The sequence below is a fragment of the Sitophilus oryzae genome, unplaced genomic scaffold, assembly GCF_002938485.1.
Source record: "Sitophilus oryzae breed Bouriz unplaced genomic scaffold, Soryzae_2.0 scaffold_87_pilon_pilon, whole genome shotgun sequence".
Classification (NCBI taxonomy): Eukaryota; Metazoa; Arthropoda; class Insecta; order Coleoptera; family Curculionidae; genus Sitophilus; species Sitophilus oryzae.
Genome location: NW_022147505.1, coordinates 169,577 through 185,917, shown reverse-complemented (window position 1 = coordinate 185,917; position 16,341 = coordinate 169,577). Strand labels below are relative to the sequence as shown.

Sequence of the window (16,341 nt, the reverse complement as noted above, 5' to 3'; positions counted from 1 at the left end):
GGACGCGACCCCAGGTGACGGATAGGGGAAGTAACTGCGGACCAAAATTGGAAAAATTCCTTTACTTTGACACTGAAAGAACTGCCTACCAACTTTTTATTAACACATTTTAGTATGGGCGGCACGTATAGCCTCCCCGCGCCACTTTTTTTACTTTATTCGATAGATAATGAGACTCGGAATGGAATGACATATCGTGTATCAATTTTTAACATTTTCGTGTCTTAGCTAGAGAAATGGTACAAATGGAATTTATTTGTCACGTTGGTAAGATGCGCTCTTTCTATAATGTCCTTACTTGTATACGGAAATGTCAACGGTGAATAAACTAATCCATTCAGGACTTTTTAAAAGTTCACTATTCTCATCTATTGTTTATCTTCTTTATTGATGGTTCCAAATAATACTATGCGACTGTCTTTTAACATTTTGCTCTTGAACTTTTTAAAGTTTACTACAACTATTGCTCATCCTATTTATAGACACTTCTGAATCTTATTAAAGATTACACACCTTTATTTTTGTTTCTTGAAAGTATATGACAAAATAGTTCACTAATAGAATATCGATTTTGGATTTACTTTACTTTTTTCCATAGCAACTGTTAAAATTGCCTAATATCTATCAAAAATAGTAGATAAAATAATACTTTAACCGCAAGGGTAGATTAAATGATACTTTAACAGCGAGGATAGGTTAAAAACTTTATTTCTTCTCGCACGTTTTGTAATTGCTTCCATTTTTGAAAATTTTTGTATTCCTTTTCATAAGTTATTCGGGATTTAAATGGAAGTAGTTTGGATATAGCTTTGTCGCCTCAGCCTGAATATCTGTTGGTAATTTACTTATTTCGTTTTGAGCCATTTCTGGCTCCAATTCAATCAGCAATCGACACGAAAGTGAATTAAAATATATTGACTCAAAACTGACCTCTAAAGAGACAGCTTTATGTATTTTTGTCAAATTACATAGAAACCAACGCCAACCCAGCACAATATTTTTTCTACTCGTAATAAATTCGTAATTAAACCGTAACTCTCTATGGAAAAAATATTGTTTTATATACGACGATAAAATTGCATTATCGTCTCCCGAAATTAATTCACTCGCGATTTCATCGCTCGTGAATTAATCTTTTCGGTCGACGATAAAATACCATTTTATCGTCTTGTTTAAAAAATAACTATTATATCAATTTAATTTTGTAGTACAGCGTGTCTCAGGGTATATTTTCATGTATGGGGTTTCTTGTTTAGTAGTAGAGATACAAAGGTGGCAGTTTTTCTAGCCCCCAAGGGAAAACCAGTGGCGTAACTAGTTTTTTGATGGGAGCTATCATTTTTGAAATATGACCCAAATTTTTGTTGTATTTTTAATCGAATACCCTGTATATTAATTTTTTATTTTATCTGCCTTGTAATTAGTTTTCTAAAAATATAATATATTCTATACTTATTTTCATAACAAGGTTAAAAATTATATTACCCTTTTAAACAAAAAGGTAATATAATTTTATTTACTTAATTTAATTTAACAAGATAATTTTAATTTCGTTAAGTTGTCATAATACCAAGATATTATGTTTATAACCAAAAAGAAACATTCAAAAAACACCGAATTTTGAAATAGTTTTTACAAAAAAATCTCAGAGACGTGTTGCTGGTGTCAAAATAAAGCACCCCTAAAATATTTGCGCTTGTTTAAGACCCCCATGTACACAAAAAAGTAAAAGTGAAAAATTAATTTCCTATTTTTTTTTCTAGGTTTTGAGTCAAAAGCAGTCCGATACGGCGAAGAAGAAGAAACTTTTGCCCTTCAAAGAGCCGAGACCGGTGACATCAGACTTAACAGAGAACCTCAAACGCAAGTAGTTAACCAACAAAAGGACTACCGCAGACCTGCTGTGAAGAAGAACTACAACAACAACAATAACAACCAGGAAAGGGACATCTTTAAGGGATCCAGCAGCTCGAACTTTTTCAATAATAGAAACAACGGAAAAGAAAACGACGATGATTATGACGATAATGTCAATATTAATCAAAATAATGACTATCAAGGAAGGAAAATTGTTCGAAAACTTCAAAGAAAACCATCGCAACAGAACAATCAACAACAAAGTAGTCAGCCGCCTAAACAACAAGTTACTTCAAGCCCAAGTAATAATTTAAGAGGACGTAATCAACGTCCAAGAAATAACGCAGTGAGTCAAAATGTGAACAATTCTCCTACCCCAACTTATACTGTAAGCACTCCTGCTCCCTTCAGACAGAATCCTAGCACATCTAACAGAGCAAACACTCAGACTTACACTACTACAACTACTTCAGAAAATTATCCTAAATCTAAACCCACCACAGCTCCTGTTAATTACAATTACAATTTCGACGTTCAGAAAAACACCAAACAAACTGAAAACTATCCGTCAAATAATCCCATTTATTCCAAAACAACTACACCCGTAGCTAATAACTTTAACACAGCTTTCAGTAAAGAGCAGAGTAGTGTACGTCAATACGATAACCCAAGACCCACGACGTTCTCACCAAGTGCAAAACCGTTCAGTTTACCAAACCATGCTTCCCAACAAAATACACAAACTTCCAACACATTCCCCACCACCTTCGCACCAAGGACACAACAAGCTTTTACTCAAATCGCTCAGAAAACAATACAACAGAACACGTATAATACTCAAAATCCTAGCACTTTTAACCAACAGTTCACCCAAAGTACGACACAAAAATCATCCCCATTCACACAATATACACCAACTGTTCCTAAAATCTCACCTACCACCCCTGTGAGCAGATCAAACAGATTTGATGAAACTCAATATGACGATGGATCGTACAATTCTAAATACGACTACAATGGAGACGATGAATTTTTGAAAACAGCTCACAGTCAAAATATCGCCAGTAGTAGAAATGAACTTGCAAAAACACAAAAGCAAGCTCAAAGCACCAGCATTACGCAGAAACCTTATGTATCATCTACTTCAACGTCATATCCCACGAGACAAACTGAAAATTATCCAAAACCAACTCAATATGCTGCCTCTAGGAATACACAAGTCACTCAAAAAGTTGTAGAAAAAAGACCTAAAGAATCAAGTCCAAAAGCACCTCCTAAAAAGGTTAAAGATGTCAGTTATGATTATGCTTATTATGATAGTTTAGCTGCCGAACCAGACTACCAATTAGATTTGGACATCAAAAAGGAGAAAAACTAAATCTAGCTAAGTCATTCATATAACCTATTGTATTTTTGTTGCGTGTGTTGTCAGAAAATGAAAAACTAAGTCATTCATATAACCTATTGTATTTTTGTTGCGTGTGTTGTCAGAAAATGAAAAAATATTGTTGTAATGACTTATTGCCTCTTACTGAAACTCTACTGATCAACAGTGCAGAGGAAGCGATTTTAGAATTAGAAGCAGTGTCATACTCAAAGGGTAAATGGTTGAGTTTCAGTGATAAGGCTAGTTTGTAAAGATATATTATTATATGACCAGTATTTTCCAAATTAGTGTACTTTTATGTAGATGTAGATGAAAGCTTTGTACATATGATTTTTTTATAATAAAAGTACTGTTATTTTTATAAAGTTTTTTATTCTATTTAAAATAAATTGGCTTTTAGTAATATTCACAACTTCTTAAAGATACCTAATATTTTACCGAATTTTGTTAATATTAAGTATTCTCTCTAAATAATTCATACAACAAGTAATTGCAACTTTTTAGAGATACCTAAAACTTTAACATATTATGCACAGAAAAAACACGAAACAAACAGAATTTTTTTCAATTAATAACGTCAATACCAACTCAATATACTGCCCTCTATAAATACACCACAAGTCGCTCAAAAAGCTGTAGAAAAAAGACCTAAAGAATCCAGTCCAAAAGCACCTCCTAAAAAGGTCAAAGATGTCAGTTATGATTATGCTTATTATGATAGTTTAGCTGCAGAACCAGACTACCAATTAGATTTGGACATCAAAAAGGAGAAAAACTAAATCTAGCTAAGTCATTCATATAACCTATTGTATTTTTGTTGCGTGTGTTGTCAGAAAATGAAAAATATTGTTGTATATGACTTATTGCCTCTTACTGAAACTCTACTGATCAACAGTGCAGAGGAAGCGATTTTAGAATTAGAAGCAGTGTCATACTCAAAGGGTAAATGGTTGAGTTTCAGTGATAAGGCTAGTTTGTAAAGATATATTATTATATGACCAGTATTTTCCAAATTAGTGTACTTTTATGTAGATGTAGATGAAAGCTTTGTACATATGATTTTTTATAATAAAAGTACTGTTATTTTTATAATGTTTTTTATTCTATTTAAAATAAATTGGCTTTTAGTAATATTTACAACTTCTTAAAGATACCTAATATTGTTAATATTAAGTATTCTCTCTAAATAATTCATACAACAAGTAATTGCAACCTTTTAGAGATACCTAAAACTTTAACATATTATGCACAGGAAAAACACGAAACAAACAGAATTTTTTTCTATTAATAACGTCAATACCAACTCAATATACTGCCCTCTATAAATACACAAGTCGCACAAAAAGCTGTAGAAAAAAGACCTAAAGAATCCAGAACAAAATCACCTCCTAAATAGGTTGAAGATGTCAGCTATGATTATGTATTTTGTAATGTTTTTACTCTATTTTAAAGGTGCCCGGTAGCGTAGAGGTACAGGCTCTCGTCTACCAATCTCAAGGTGTGGGTTCGATTCCCACACCCGGCATTTCATCAGCCGACTATTTTTATTAAAATAAAAATAGTTTGGGTACCTAGGTCAACTCAGCCTTAAATGAGTACTTGGGATTCACAATCCTGAGGTAATAATAGGCGGTTGAAGCGTAGTGCTAGCCACATTACCTTCCTTGTATACCGAACGTCTCTAGTATAGCAAGCTGTACCTTGCTACTCCCAAGGCGTTAAACGCTATATACGGGAGCTATTATTATTATTTTACTCTATTTTAAATAAATCGGTTAGTAGTTTCTCTTAGTAGATTTGACAAACATGTCAATGTAGTATTGAGCAATAAGAAGTATTGGAAGAGCGAAACGCTTGCCCAGCAGTTAAAAGACCATACCATAACTTGGTATACTGATGCTTCCAAAACCAATACGGGAACAGGGATCGGAGTGTTTGGGCCGAGAGCTAATTACTCCGAACCAATGGGCACTTACTCTAGTATCCTACAGGCAGAAATCTACGCTATCGAGAGATGCGTTCAACTTATCTTAGATAGGAACTATCGGAAACAAGAAATAGCCATCTTGTCTGATAGTCAAGCAGCGTTAAAGGAGATCAACTCAGTATCAATCAATTCGAAATTGGTCAAAGAATGCATAGAGAAGCTGAATAAATTAGGCAAAGAAAACAAAGTCCTCCTACACTGGGTGCCTGCTCACCAAGAGATAGAAGGCAATGAAAAAGCAAATAATCTAGCTAGGAAAGGAGCGAACACTCCACTAACTGGACCAGAACCGTTCTGCTTTCCAAGTGGTAACCAACTCAAGGCGGAACTCAAGAACTTGGAAGATTCCATCCGCAACCTGGAATGGAAATCTTGCAATGGTCTAAGACACTCGAAGAAGTTTCTGAGGGCTTATGATCAAGAAAAATCACAGATCTTCCTGGGTCTGAGTAAGAACAATCTTCGGATTGTCACGGGGTTTTTAACGGGACACTGTCTCCTCAATGAACACCTCAGTAGATTGAAACTAAGAAGAAACGGCGAATGCAGATTCTGTGGGGAAGATGGGGAAACACCAGTACACCTCATCACTGAGTGCGCCGAGACGACAACCATTCGTGCCATGAATTTTGGTACGACTGATATTGGAGATGGAGAACTACCCTCTATAAAACCGTCCCAGATACTGGCTTTTGTCAAAGCCCTGGGACTGTATGATGAGTTATGATTCAAGAAAGGGGGACACAATGGATCTGTAAGGTCGAAGTGATTAACCCCCCTCCCACTCATTCTAAATTCTAAAAATTCTAGTAGTTTCTCTTAGTAGATAGTTTAGAAAGTTTATTAGAAAATTTGTTACTACAACGGACACAACGGTTGCTAAAATTTTACCAAGCTACTCGTACATGCTTAAAAAGCAAGGATTATGCATATAGTAGCTTTATTATTCCATATTTACTACACTTTAATTAGCACATCCCTTAATAAAGAGCAGAGTCGAGTAGGACACTATGAAAACACAAGACTTATTACAAATTGTATAAAGCCATCCGGCTTATCACAATAATGGGTTGTAACAAAATTACGTTTTAAAGAGGGAAATATACTAAATAGGAAGATGAATATTAAGAAATAATTAATACAAAGTTGTATAATAGAATAAAAAAGTTATACTCTAGAAATATCTACTTTAAGAAAGTTTTGTTTACTAACTTAAGAATTGTGGTACCTAAGCATTTAAGAAAATCAAAAACAATAAATCAAATTTACTATAATAGTTTCACCATAAAGGCATGAAAACTAGATCCATCAGATTTGATATCGTATCAATGACGAATATTCAAGATTCATTTGAGATATAAAATAATTGTTTAATAGTGTCACTTGAATTAAATAATTGTCATTTAAGTAGGTATAGTTTCATTTCTATCCTGAATATAGAGAGAAATAATTTTTTTTATTTCACATTATAAAATATAATCATGCAATAAATTTATTTTTTGAAAATTAACTGGACCTACCAAACCTCTCAGTATATAATAGAAACGTCAAAGAAAATGTTAAAAAGTGTTAAATATAGTTTTTTTCTTGAAGTCTTGAATTATTTTCATTTGTATTTCTTTGGATTTTATTTTACTGTGCCATCTAGTTTAAGAATAAAAAGTTAGTTAGGATAAAAGTTTAATATCATCATACATAAGGAAAGAGCATTATTATATTTCAAGTAGCTCTTTTAAAGAATGTTCTATTTTTTGTATTTTTGAAGTCTTATTTCGATTCTTTTTATATATTTATTAATAGAAATATAACTTGAATTGATGAATGTGATGACTAAACATTTTATATAACAATATTTACAATATAATCAAATATATTTTTCCTCAAATTAGAATAATGATAAAATGAGAATCATAACATCATATGTTATGATGATATATTTTAATGTATCTTTGTAAATTGTAGATGTTAAGTATTTCTTGATTATATATCTAAAATTATTAAGTAGTCTACAGGGAAAATAAACAAATACTAGAGTTCTGTTCTCATGTATCAAATATATTAATATATAATTATTTTTAACAAATTTACAATACAAAAATATTACAATAGTCTATAAGTAAATATAAAAAGTAGTAATACAAAAAGCGTTTTTACAAATTTAATAAGTTTATATGCTATACAAAGTCGTTTGCAATAATTGCAATAAAAATAAACATTTGTTATAAATACTAAAGATAGATCTAGAAATGGAAATAAAGTGTTTTATTAAGCATATTTACTTGCTTAATTTATATAATTTTGTTTCTCCTCTTTAAGAGAATTCGTTTACACAAATTACAATATTTCTAAAAATATTTTACAATATTCTGAAGAAATTATTGAAACTTGAAAAGGTCCTATTGTACTGGCAGTACCGTTATACAATTAGAAACGAAATAATAATTTTAGAAGAAAAATCAGTCAAACAATTTACACATCATCCAAATTAAAATACAATTCAGTTTCACATGCACTAAGATAAACTCTTTTAATCATTAATTTAATAAATACATATACATTTTATTAAATACATCTTTCTGGTTTTATTTTAGTACAAATTAATTTGTCCTCGTCAAAGTACGTCTTTCTGTCGCATACATATTTCAGGTCTAATAGCTGATTTTTGCTGTAGCCTTTTGTACAATAATGGAACAGTCTACAGTCTCTAGGATCAGCGTAGAATCTATTCATATCTTTACCGAAACAGTTAAATACATAATTTCTATTAACTTTAGTTGGTCTACGATGAACGCTTTTAGAGGATATTGGAGTAGTTTGCAAGGAAATCTTTTTTAATTCAGATCTCGTTGGATTGGCACTTCGATACAGAGGCGCATCAGTTGTGTTTTCTGTCAGATTCACTGACCGACTGGTGTTCGTTTCTTCAGTTTTTAAATAAGGATTTTGTGTAGATAGGTCTGTACTAAATCTATGTCTACCGAGGTAATTTCTTTGACTACCAGTGGGTTTTCTTCTGGGTGGCCTGGTACGTCTAGTGTTTGGAACAAAAGTAGTCGTTAAAGGTACTTCTTCTGGATGAGGCGATGTTGTTTCAATCATGACTTGAAGCAAGTGACTAGAATTAACTTTGATTGGTGCCTCCATGTCAACAGTTATCGGTAGATTCGTGGTTGAAGTCGTATCAGGTCTCTCAAAATCACTATTCTTTATAAATAGAATTTCAGTAGTGTTATGTCCCACTTCTGATACTCCATAAGTTCGAACAGTGCTTTCTTCAGTCACTGTTTTGTTTGGATCTGTGTGTTCAGTAGTTAGGAAAGTTGTAGGAACAGTTTCTGTAATAGTTTTCCCATAACTTTCTGTTGAAGTGTATTTTTCATGATCTTCTTTGGCAACTACGCTTTTAGTAGTAACCTCCACTTCTTCAATAAACTCTTCAAGCTTTTCAGTTGTCATGAAGGTATTTGGGGTACTTGGTAACGTTGTATGAGAACTACTGTCATTCTCTTCAGATTGAGCGTTGTTAACATCATGAGCGATATTAAAAGTAGAGTCGAATATAGATACTGGTAATGATATTGATTTTTGTATTTCAACATTAGGTGATGTAGCTGTATTTACACTGATATAGTCGTTTGTACTGCTACCATATGAAATTAAATTAGTCGTGCTATCTATTCCAGAAGTTTCCCGTGACAACTTCAAGTCATATTTATTCTCAGGTCTATAATATCTATCTAGACTTTCTTCGGAACTTTTCCATGGATGACGACCTTGGTAACTTCGTGTCGTTAACTCAGGAACAACAAAAACATCATTCTCCAAATTGTAGTTGTATTTTGAAATATTTTCCGGTGTAATAGAGGCACTTGATTCTGTCGAAAGATGATACGATTGAGTTACTTGCTTTGTATTATCCAAATGTTGATCATGTAGATCCACAAATTTCGTGGGATTGGTAACACTTGATTCCGTAGTACCGAAACTTTCCGGAGCTTCATAACTGAGATAGGGCGTCGTGGCTGTTGTGTCATCTAAATTTAAATTTGTATCTACATTTATAGGTTTAGTGGATAAATTTTGCTCTATAATTTGTAGTCTGTAAAGTAAATTTGTCTTTACATCCTCATCCTTCTTGTGACTTGGTTCAACCGTATCCACAACTCTATTCTTATTTCTCAAATATCCATCCGTGTTTTGGTAACTGTAACGACTCTTATGTTCAAAATCGTTCGTAATTTTATCATCTTGGACTGTGTGGTTATATACATCACGTAATGTAGGTAAGTTAATATTAGATGCATTTACTGCAGAGCTAGAGCTAGTATTATAAATGTTTGTATTCGACTGATATCTTATTGGCGAAGGATTAGTAATTGGTAGAGTTTCTGTAGTACTGATACTCTCGATCTCCGTTACAGGGTTGTACAACTTTGGTGCATATTCAGTAGTAGATTTCGGCCTTCTGGGCCTTTGAGATTGAGCAAAATATTTAAAAAGTTTTGCTACAAAATTTTCCGTTGTAGTTCGTGGTCTGTGAGTCGTGGTAAAGAACTGAGTAGTAGTACTAAATGCAGTTGTCGATGAAGTGTGTATATTTGTAATATCTGTTTCTGTACTACCCCCGTATCTCGTATATGTCGTTTCAGTTTTGGTATGACTTGGTAAGCTCTCTGATTTAGCGTCAAATTTATAAATTTTATGTGTATTTTCAATGACGTTATTGTTTTTAATACTTGACTCTTCAAAAGTTGTATGACTAGTTACTGGTAAAGAGGAATCGCCCAAGCTGTCGTAAGCGTTATCCACCTTCAAAGTTGGTATTTCTGTTGTTAACGTTGTCTCGTATATAGTTGTTTCGGTGTTACTTTCAGTAAGAGGAACGGCAGTTGTCGATGAAGTGGTACTACTGTAATCTATAAACCTTGATCGGCCACGTTTCCGACCTCTACGACTTGACGAGTTCGAAACAGAAAATTGTGTCGTACTGCTACTATAAGCTCTCTCACTATCCCCTGTATTGTAGGGTCTTTGCCGAATCCTTCCCCGTCTTCTGCTGGGTTTTGTCTCTGTTGTACTCGTTACTTCAGTGGTAGTGGAGGAAATCGTTTCTTTATTTAGAACTGGTTCATTATTTAAGTCTGTTGTACTGGAACTTGGATATTCAGTAATATTATGAGTAGTAATATTATTAAAATTATTTGTAGGTAACTGATTTTGTATATCTGTTGATGTATTGTATCTAAGAGCTTCAGTGTCATTATTACTGGAAATGTCATTAATATGCAGTGCCGTATTATTATCATATTTGGAATGCGTTAAATCAATTGTATCCTCACCAAAATATTTATAGTACTGTGACATCGTATGAAGATCAAATATACTTTTATCTGAAATCAAAGGCACTTTCTTTCTCTCATTTGGTAAAGTAACTTCTTTATCGGAATATATTTCTTTATTTCCTGAATTTGTATTATATAAACTATCTTGTTTAATGGAATATTTTTCTTTGATTTCTGAATTTGTATTACTATGTGAAACACTTTCTGTGTTCGAATTTACGGTACTATTATGTTCTTTATAAACTGAACCTTCATAATTATCATCAACATAGTCATAAGGATTAAATGACGGTTCTTTCGAATCCTTGATAAATGTTGTATCTGCGTTATCTATTTTGCGAACTAATAAATACGTGCTTCCATTGGTACTTGTAGGATTTTCTGTTGTTATATTAATTCCCTTCTTGATATCTTCTTCTTTTAAATTTGTTTCCTTTTTGGATACATCTTTTTGTTGAGTACTACCAATGTTTTTATACCCTCCCACAATACTGAACCTGCTATTTTTGCTAAACAACTCACTAACGTCCAATTTAATCGGTTCAGTAGTGGAGGGCTCTTTGGAACTGCTGGTATGAATTTCGCTGCTCTCAGACGATAAAGACTCAGATTTTGTAGGAGATAAATTGTAGTTAATTTCGTGTATTAAATCGGGAGCAACTGGAATGGTAACTGAGGGCATGGTAGCGGTAGCTTGGTGACTTTGGTACCAAGTATATAGGAACTTTAAAACGTCAACTGCTTCTTTTTCATTTTTAATTATGTCGAAAGGGTTCACCTTTTTCGTTTCGGCACTTCTTTTTCGGCGCCTGCTATGTTTCACTTTAGGAACATCATGGTAGAATGGGTCCAACACTACATCACTTTCTTTGTATTCATCATAAGTAGAAGGAGGGGATTCTAAAATTTGGGCGGCGTCTATTGTGCCTAAAGAATAATTCAACCGTCTTCCGCTAGCGTCGCTGACGCTAGCACTGGCACTAATAATTATCCTCGGTGGATTCTGATGCTCTTTAGTAAACCTCTTGCTTCCTACGTGCCTCTGAAGCGTAAATGGAGCGGGAGAACTAAAGATAAGAGGAGGTAGAGTGGGGAGTAAAGGTATGGGAATCTGAACTCTTTGAGGAGGTTTTTCTGTACGCGAATGTAATGTATAGTGATGATGCTGATGTACAGTAGGTGCTTTAGGTGTGTGAATGAATACTTTTGGGGTGGACGACTGAAACGATTGGGTGTTTCTAAAGTCGTCGCTAGGGGGAAAACTCTGACTATGTCTGAAACTGTTTGTCTGAATAAGAAATTGTTGTTGGTGCTTTCTATTCGGATCGTTATGTACTTCGTGTCGGTGAAACCCGAAATCAACTTCACTGTCTCTATCGCTGTCAATATCCAGCGTATAAATGGTCTTTGGAGTGGTCGACGAGCTAACTTGCTGCTTTATGTCTTCATCACTATCACTATTCACCGATATTTTACTACCGTCACTGAAACTTTGACTCAAAAAGTGCTTTGTCCTTATGTCGGGAGGGGCGTGTGGATTCAAACTAATGTTTATTTCTTCGGGATTGAACCTGATGTCAGGGTTCACGGGGAAGTGATGAGTCGAGATGACGTTGGGTTTACTCGTTGTGCGAGTAGTTGATGTGATCACGGGAGCTCTGGTTGTACTGAAGAACGGCGTGTTCATAAACTTGGTTGGTCTTTTGCTGGTTGTAGATGTCGTAGTGGATGGTGTGGTTGATTTGATGATTAATGATGGTGATTCGGTTTCCTGGGATGGGTCTGCCGATTCTAAAATATAGAAATAATAAAGATTAAAACAAATTAATTGTTGTTGTATGACGCTGATGATGATTTGCTCTAATTCTAAAGTAAATAAATAGTGCAGATAAGATATAAATTTGATAATTTTGACCAAAAAATGACTTGAAGATCTTTTAACACTGAATATATTTCTGTTATCTTATGAGACCCCAAATAGGTATGAAGTGCATGCGTGTGAGAGATACATAGTTTGAAATAATTTTCTGTGTACACAGGGTGTTCAAAAAATGCATTGCCAAATTTCAATATGATTCCTCATCAGAAAATATGATTTTTCTTCTATAAACATGAATCTGGAAATGCATAGTTTTAAAGATACAAGATGTTAAAATTTTAAAAAAGATTTTTTTTGTAATTATCTTGAAACCATTATTTATTTTTGGAATTTGCTGTAGATAGATATTGATAGATGGTTAGTATTAATTTTAAATTATGTAATTTAATAGAGGTGGCTACCATACCACTCTGTAGCGATTAAAGGAGAATTATTCAGCCTGTGATTCAACCGTAATTTCGTATTTTATTCATTGAACATCAATTTTACAAATAATTAGTACTGAGTCTGTGGTTGGTTCCTTGTGAAACATCGTTGAAATATTAGTATACTCTGTTTTTTTTTCTCAGGTAAGATTTCGACAGACGAGGACAGAAAAAAAGCAGATGACTTCCATACCAATTCATTTATTTTACTAAAAAAAGTTTCTAATATTTTTTAAGTTAACTATGGATGGGTTTATAAATAAATACGTCACGCGTCGTCTCTTATTGTTTGTAACCCGTTTTATTGGTTTATTTCAAAAATGACAGATCATATTTCAATATTATTGTTTTGACGCAACGATGAACGACAAACGGACGCATATGCGTATGAACTCGACTTAAGATTTTTGAGAGTTGTCAAACTCTTGCCAAATTATAGGTTATAATTTTCTGCCAAATTATGTCAAATAGAGATGATAGATATTTTGCATTTTGCATTTTGGATTGTGTTTGGTTTGGTTGTTACTTGTGTTTCGTGTTTTTTTAAAATTAAGTGGAGGAAAACTCGAGGGAAAATTAAGTGTTGACCCAGACCATAGTATTACAGTTAATATTCAGTGCACAGAGACCGCCAGAGATACAGTTTGCCAGAGACTATGGCCAGAAAGTTGTATTAGCTACAAATAAAGTTATATACCATCTCGTATATGGTACCAAAAACTGGAGTATCTGTAAAATAACATCACACGATAGGTAAATAATACATTTTAGTACTGCAGAAAAAATAAGATTAAAGTTAATTAACCAAGATTAGATTTTTTCAGTTTCATACGGTTTTTTTTCACAATATTTTGAAGTAATCACATGTCACTCAAAATTTAAATACACTCGCCAGCAAAATTAACGCATAATTTGATTTTTTCATTTTTTGGAAAAACTAAAACGAATTCAAAAGTAAAATTATTATGTATTTGTTAGACAACTCGTTACCAAAATAATAAATTTCAAAGAAATTTTATTAACTAGCTAAAGAAGAAGATACAGTGGTTCAAAGAATAATGTGCAAAACGCAGTACAAAAGCATTACAAAATAAAATAATCAGAAGGCACGGTTTAATAACGGGTGTTGCCTCCCCTGGCACGGATTACGGCCTGGCAACGTCTGGACATACTGAAAACCTCATTCCTGATTTCATCTTGCTCGATAGCGTCCCATACTTCCTCTAGTCTTAGCGATAACTCATTTAAATTGTTGGGTGGATTTGGTAGAGCTCGTAGACGCCTATCCATCATGTCCCAGATAGGTTCGATGAGATTGAGGTATGGGCTATGCGCTGTAAAATCCATCGTCTCGATTTGGACCTCCTCCAAGTAATTGTGGACAACTCTGGCAATATGTGGCCTGGTGTTATCGCGCATAAAGAGAAAATTGTCCCCTATAAAAGGAGCAAAAGGTACCACTTGAGGCTCCAAAATGTCCACAATGTAACTGTGAGCAGTGAGACGGCCTCTCTGAATGATCACCAGTTCTGTTCGAGCTTCCATATTAATGCCGCCCCATACCAAAACTGACCCACCACCATAAGCATGTTTTGGTTGTATACAGAATTGCGCAACTCGTTCGAACGGCCTTCTGTATACTCCAATACGACGATCGTTGCCATATAGGCAAAATCTAGACTCATCTATGAATAATACGTTCGACCATTGATGGTTATCCCAATTTACATGCTCTCTAGCAAAAGCCAGTCGGACTCTTCGGTGCTCTGGGGACAACGGTGTTCCAGTTGCAGCCATTCTGGGTCTCAGATTATCCGCTCTAAGACGTCTTCTTATCGTATCGCTGCTTATTTGTTGGTTATATCGCCTTATAAAATTCTGGCGGAGCAATGTAGCTGTCACAAACATTTCTCGCAGAGCCTGAAGTCTCAAAAATCGATCCTGATGGGCATCGGTTATTCGGCCACGGCCTTGGCCTGGTCTTCTCTGGTTATTTCCAATGTCCTGGAATCTTCTTCTTGCTCGCGAGATCGTTGATTGTCCAACATGAAATCTTTCCGTTATTTATACCTGAGACAAGCATTCTTCAAATCATGCAATAACTATAGCACACTCTTCGGGGGTGAGATTGCGATTTTGACGTACGTTAGGGTTCATTTTACTGATTTAAATGTTTAACAGGCAACAGCCGCGCACTCAAATAAAATGATCTTAAAATAAACGACTTCGAGCATTTCAGCGAATAAACCTGTTTTGGGAATTTATAAAAACTATTGATAAATTCGTATCATTCATGAAAAAAAAAAGGATCACCTCAGCAAGAAATAATAAACAGAAGTAATTTTAGGCCAATATAACTGATCTAAAATACAGACCATAAAACTTATAAGACAATATACGATCATGCGTTAATTTTGCTGGCGAGTTTATATTAATTATGTGTTCCAATTGTACCAACTTATTTCTTTGTAAAATAAAATAAACTAGGTGCTTTGAAATTAAAATGACAGACACATCTATCACTGTCAAGGATCTTGTCGTTGGACAGATTATATATTAATAAAACACGCTTTTTCAGATGTATCAAAAAAAATACAAATTGTAATATGTTACTGTTAATTTGTTAAGTATATTAATACTTTTTAAGTATTTTTATACTAATGTGCATTCAATATAAAAAAATTGATTATTTCACAATGGTTGTAGAGAAAAATAAAAAATATGAAATTACAGTTGAATTTTACAATGAAAAAATTTAGTATTCATTCATTGATAGATGGTTATTATTAATTTTAAATTATGTAATTTAATAGAGGTGGCTACCATACCACTCTATAGCGATTAAAGGAGAATTATTCAGCCGTTAAGGGTTATTATTCAACCTGTGATTCAACCGTAATTTCGTATTTTATTTATTTTTCTCTAAAATGGTACGAAAATTGGGAGATGTAAAACCGTGATTAACTATTTTAGAAGAAGTAAAATTTATTATAAAGAATGCATTTTTATCGAAATTTGAATGATTTTTTTTTCTCTTGTAAAGGCGATGGGGACATACTGTAGATAATAAACAACTAATAAAATATCAATAAAAAAGAATACAGTTGTCGATAAAATCTAACGCCAGTCATCATTGTGCGGAAACCGGAAAAAGTACTTATGTAGGTATAGAGAAGTGCTAAGTTTGTTTAAGTCATTATCAAACTGAAAGCGAGAGCGACTTACTATTTACCAATTTGTGCTTTAGTGTTTGCTTAGTACATTTAACATATTGATAAGAGAATTAAAGAGAAAGCTTACGCAAATTAATGATGATATTAAAACAATTTTTTATTTCGAGTACCTACATATCCCCTTTTAAATTATAATTAATATTTACGTTATATTGTTAAGTTTTAATTGAGTCTTAGTAAAATTAGTTTATTTCAGTTGGTATTTCTAACAGAAATTTGCCACCTGCTCGT

General features: G+C 33.6%; 2 protein-coding genes across 2 annotated transcripts in view; one reads left to right on the top strand and one right to left on the bottom strand.

The window, feature by feature from the left end:
- Window positions 1-3,295, top strand: part of LOC115890506 (putative mediator of RNA polymerase II transcription subunit 26) — a 28,980-nt gene extending 25,685 nt beyond the window's left edge. The window contains exon 4 of the mRNA XM_030910752.1: window positions 1,764-3,295. Coding sequence (XP_030766612.1) covers window positions 1,764-3,235 — 1,472 coding nt within the window. The 3' untranslated portion in view covers window positions 3,236-3,295. The remainder of the gene's footprint in view (window positions 1-1,763) is intronic.
- A 4,061-nt stretch (window positions 3,296-7,356) lies between these two features.
- LOC115890510 (flocculation protein FLO11-like) overlaps window positions 7,357-16,341 on the bottom strand; it is a 71,016-nt gene continuing 62,031 nt past the window's right edge. The window contains exon 5 of the mRNA XM_030910757.1: window positions 7,357-12,364. Within this exon, the coding sequence (XP_030766617.1) occupies window positions 7,794-12,364 (4,571 nt within the window). The 3' untranslated portion in view covers window positions 7,357-7,793. The remainder of the gene's footprint in view (window positions 12,365-16,341) is intronic.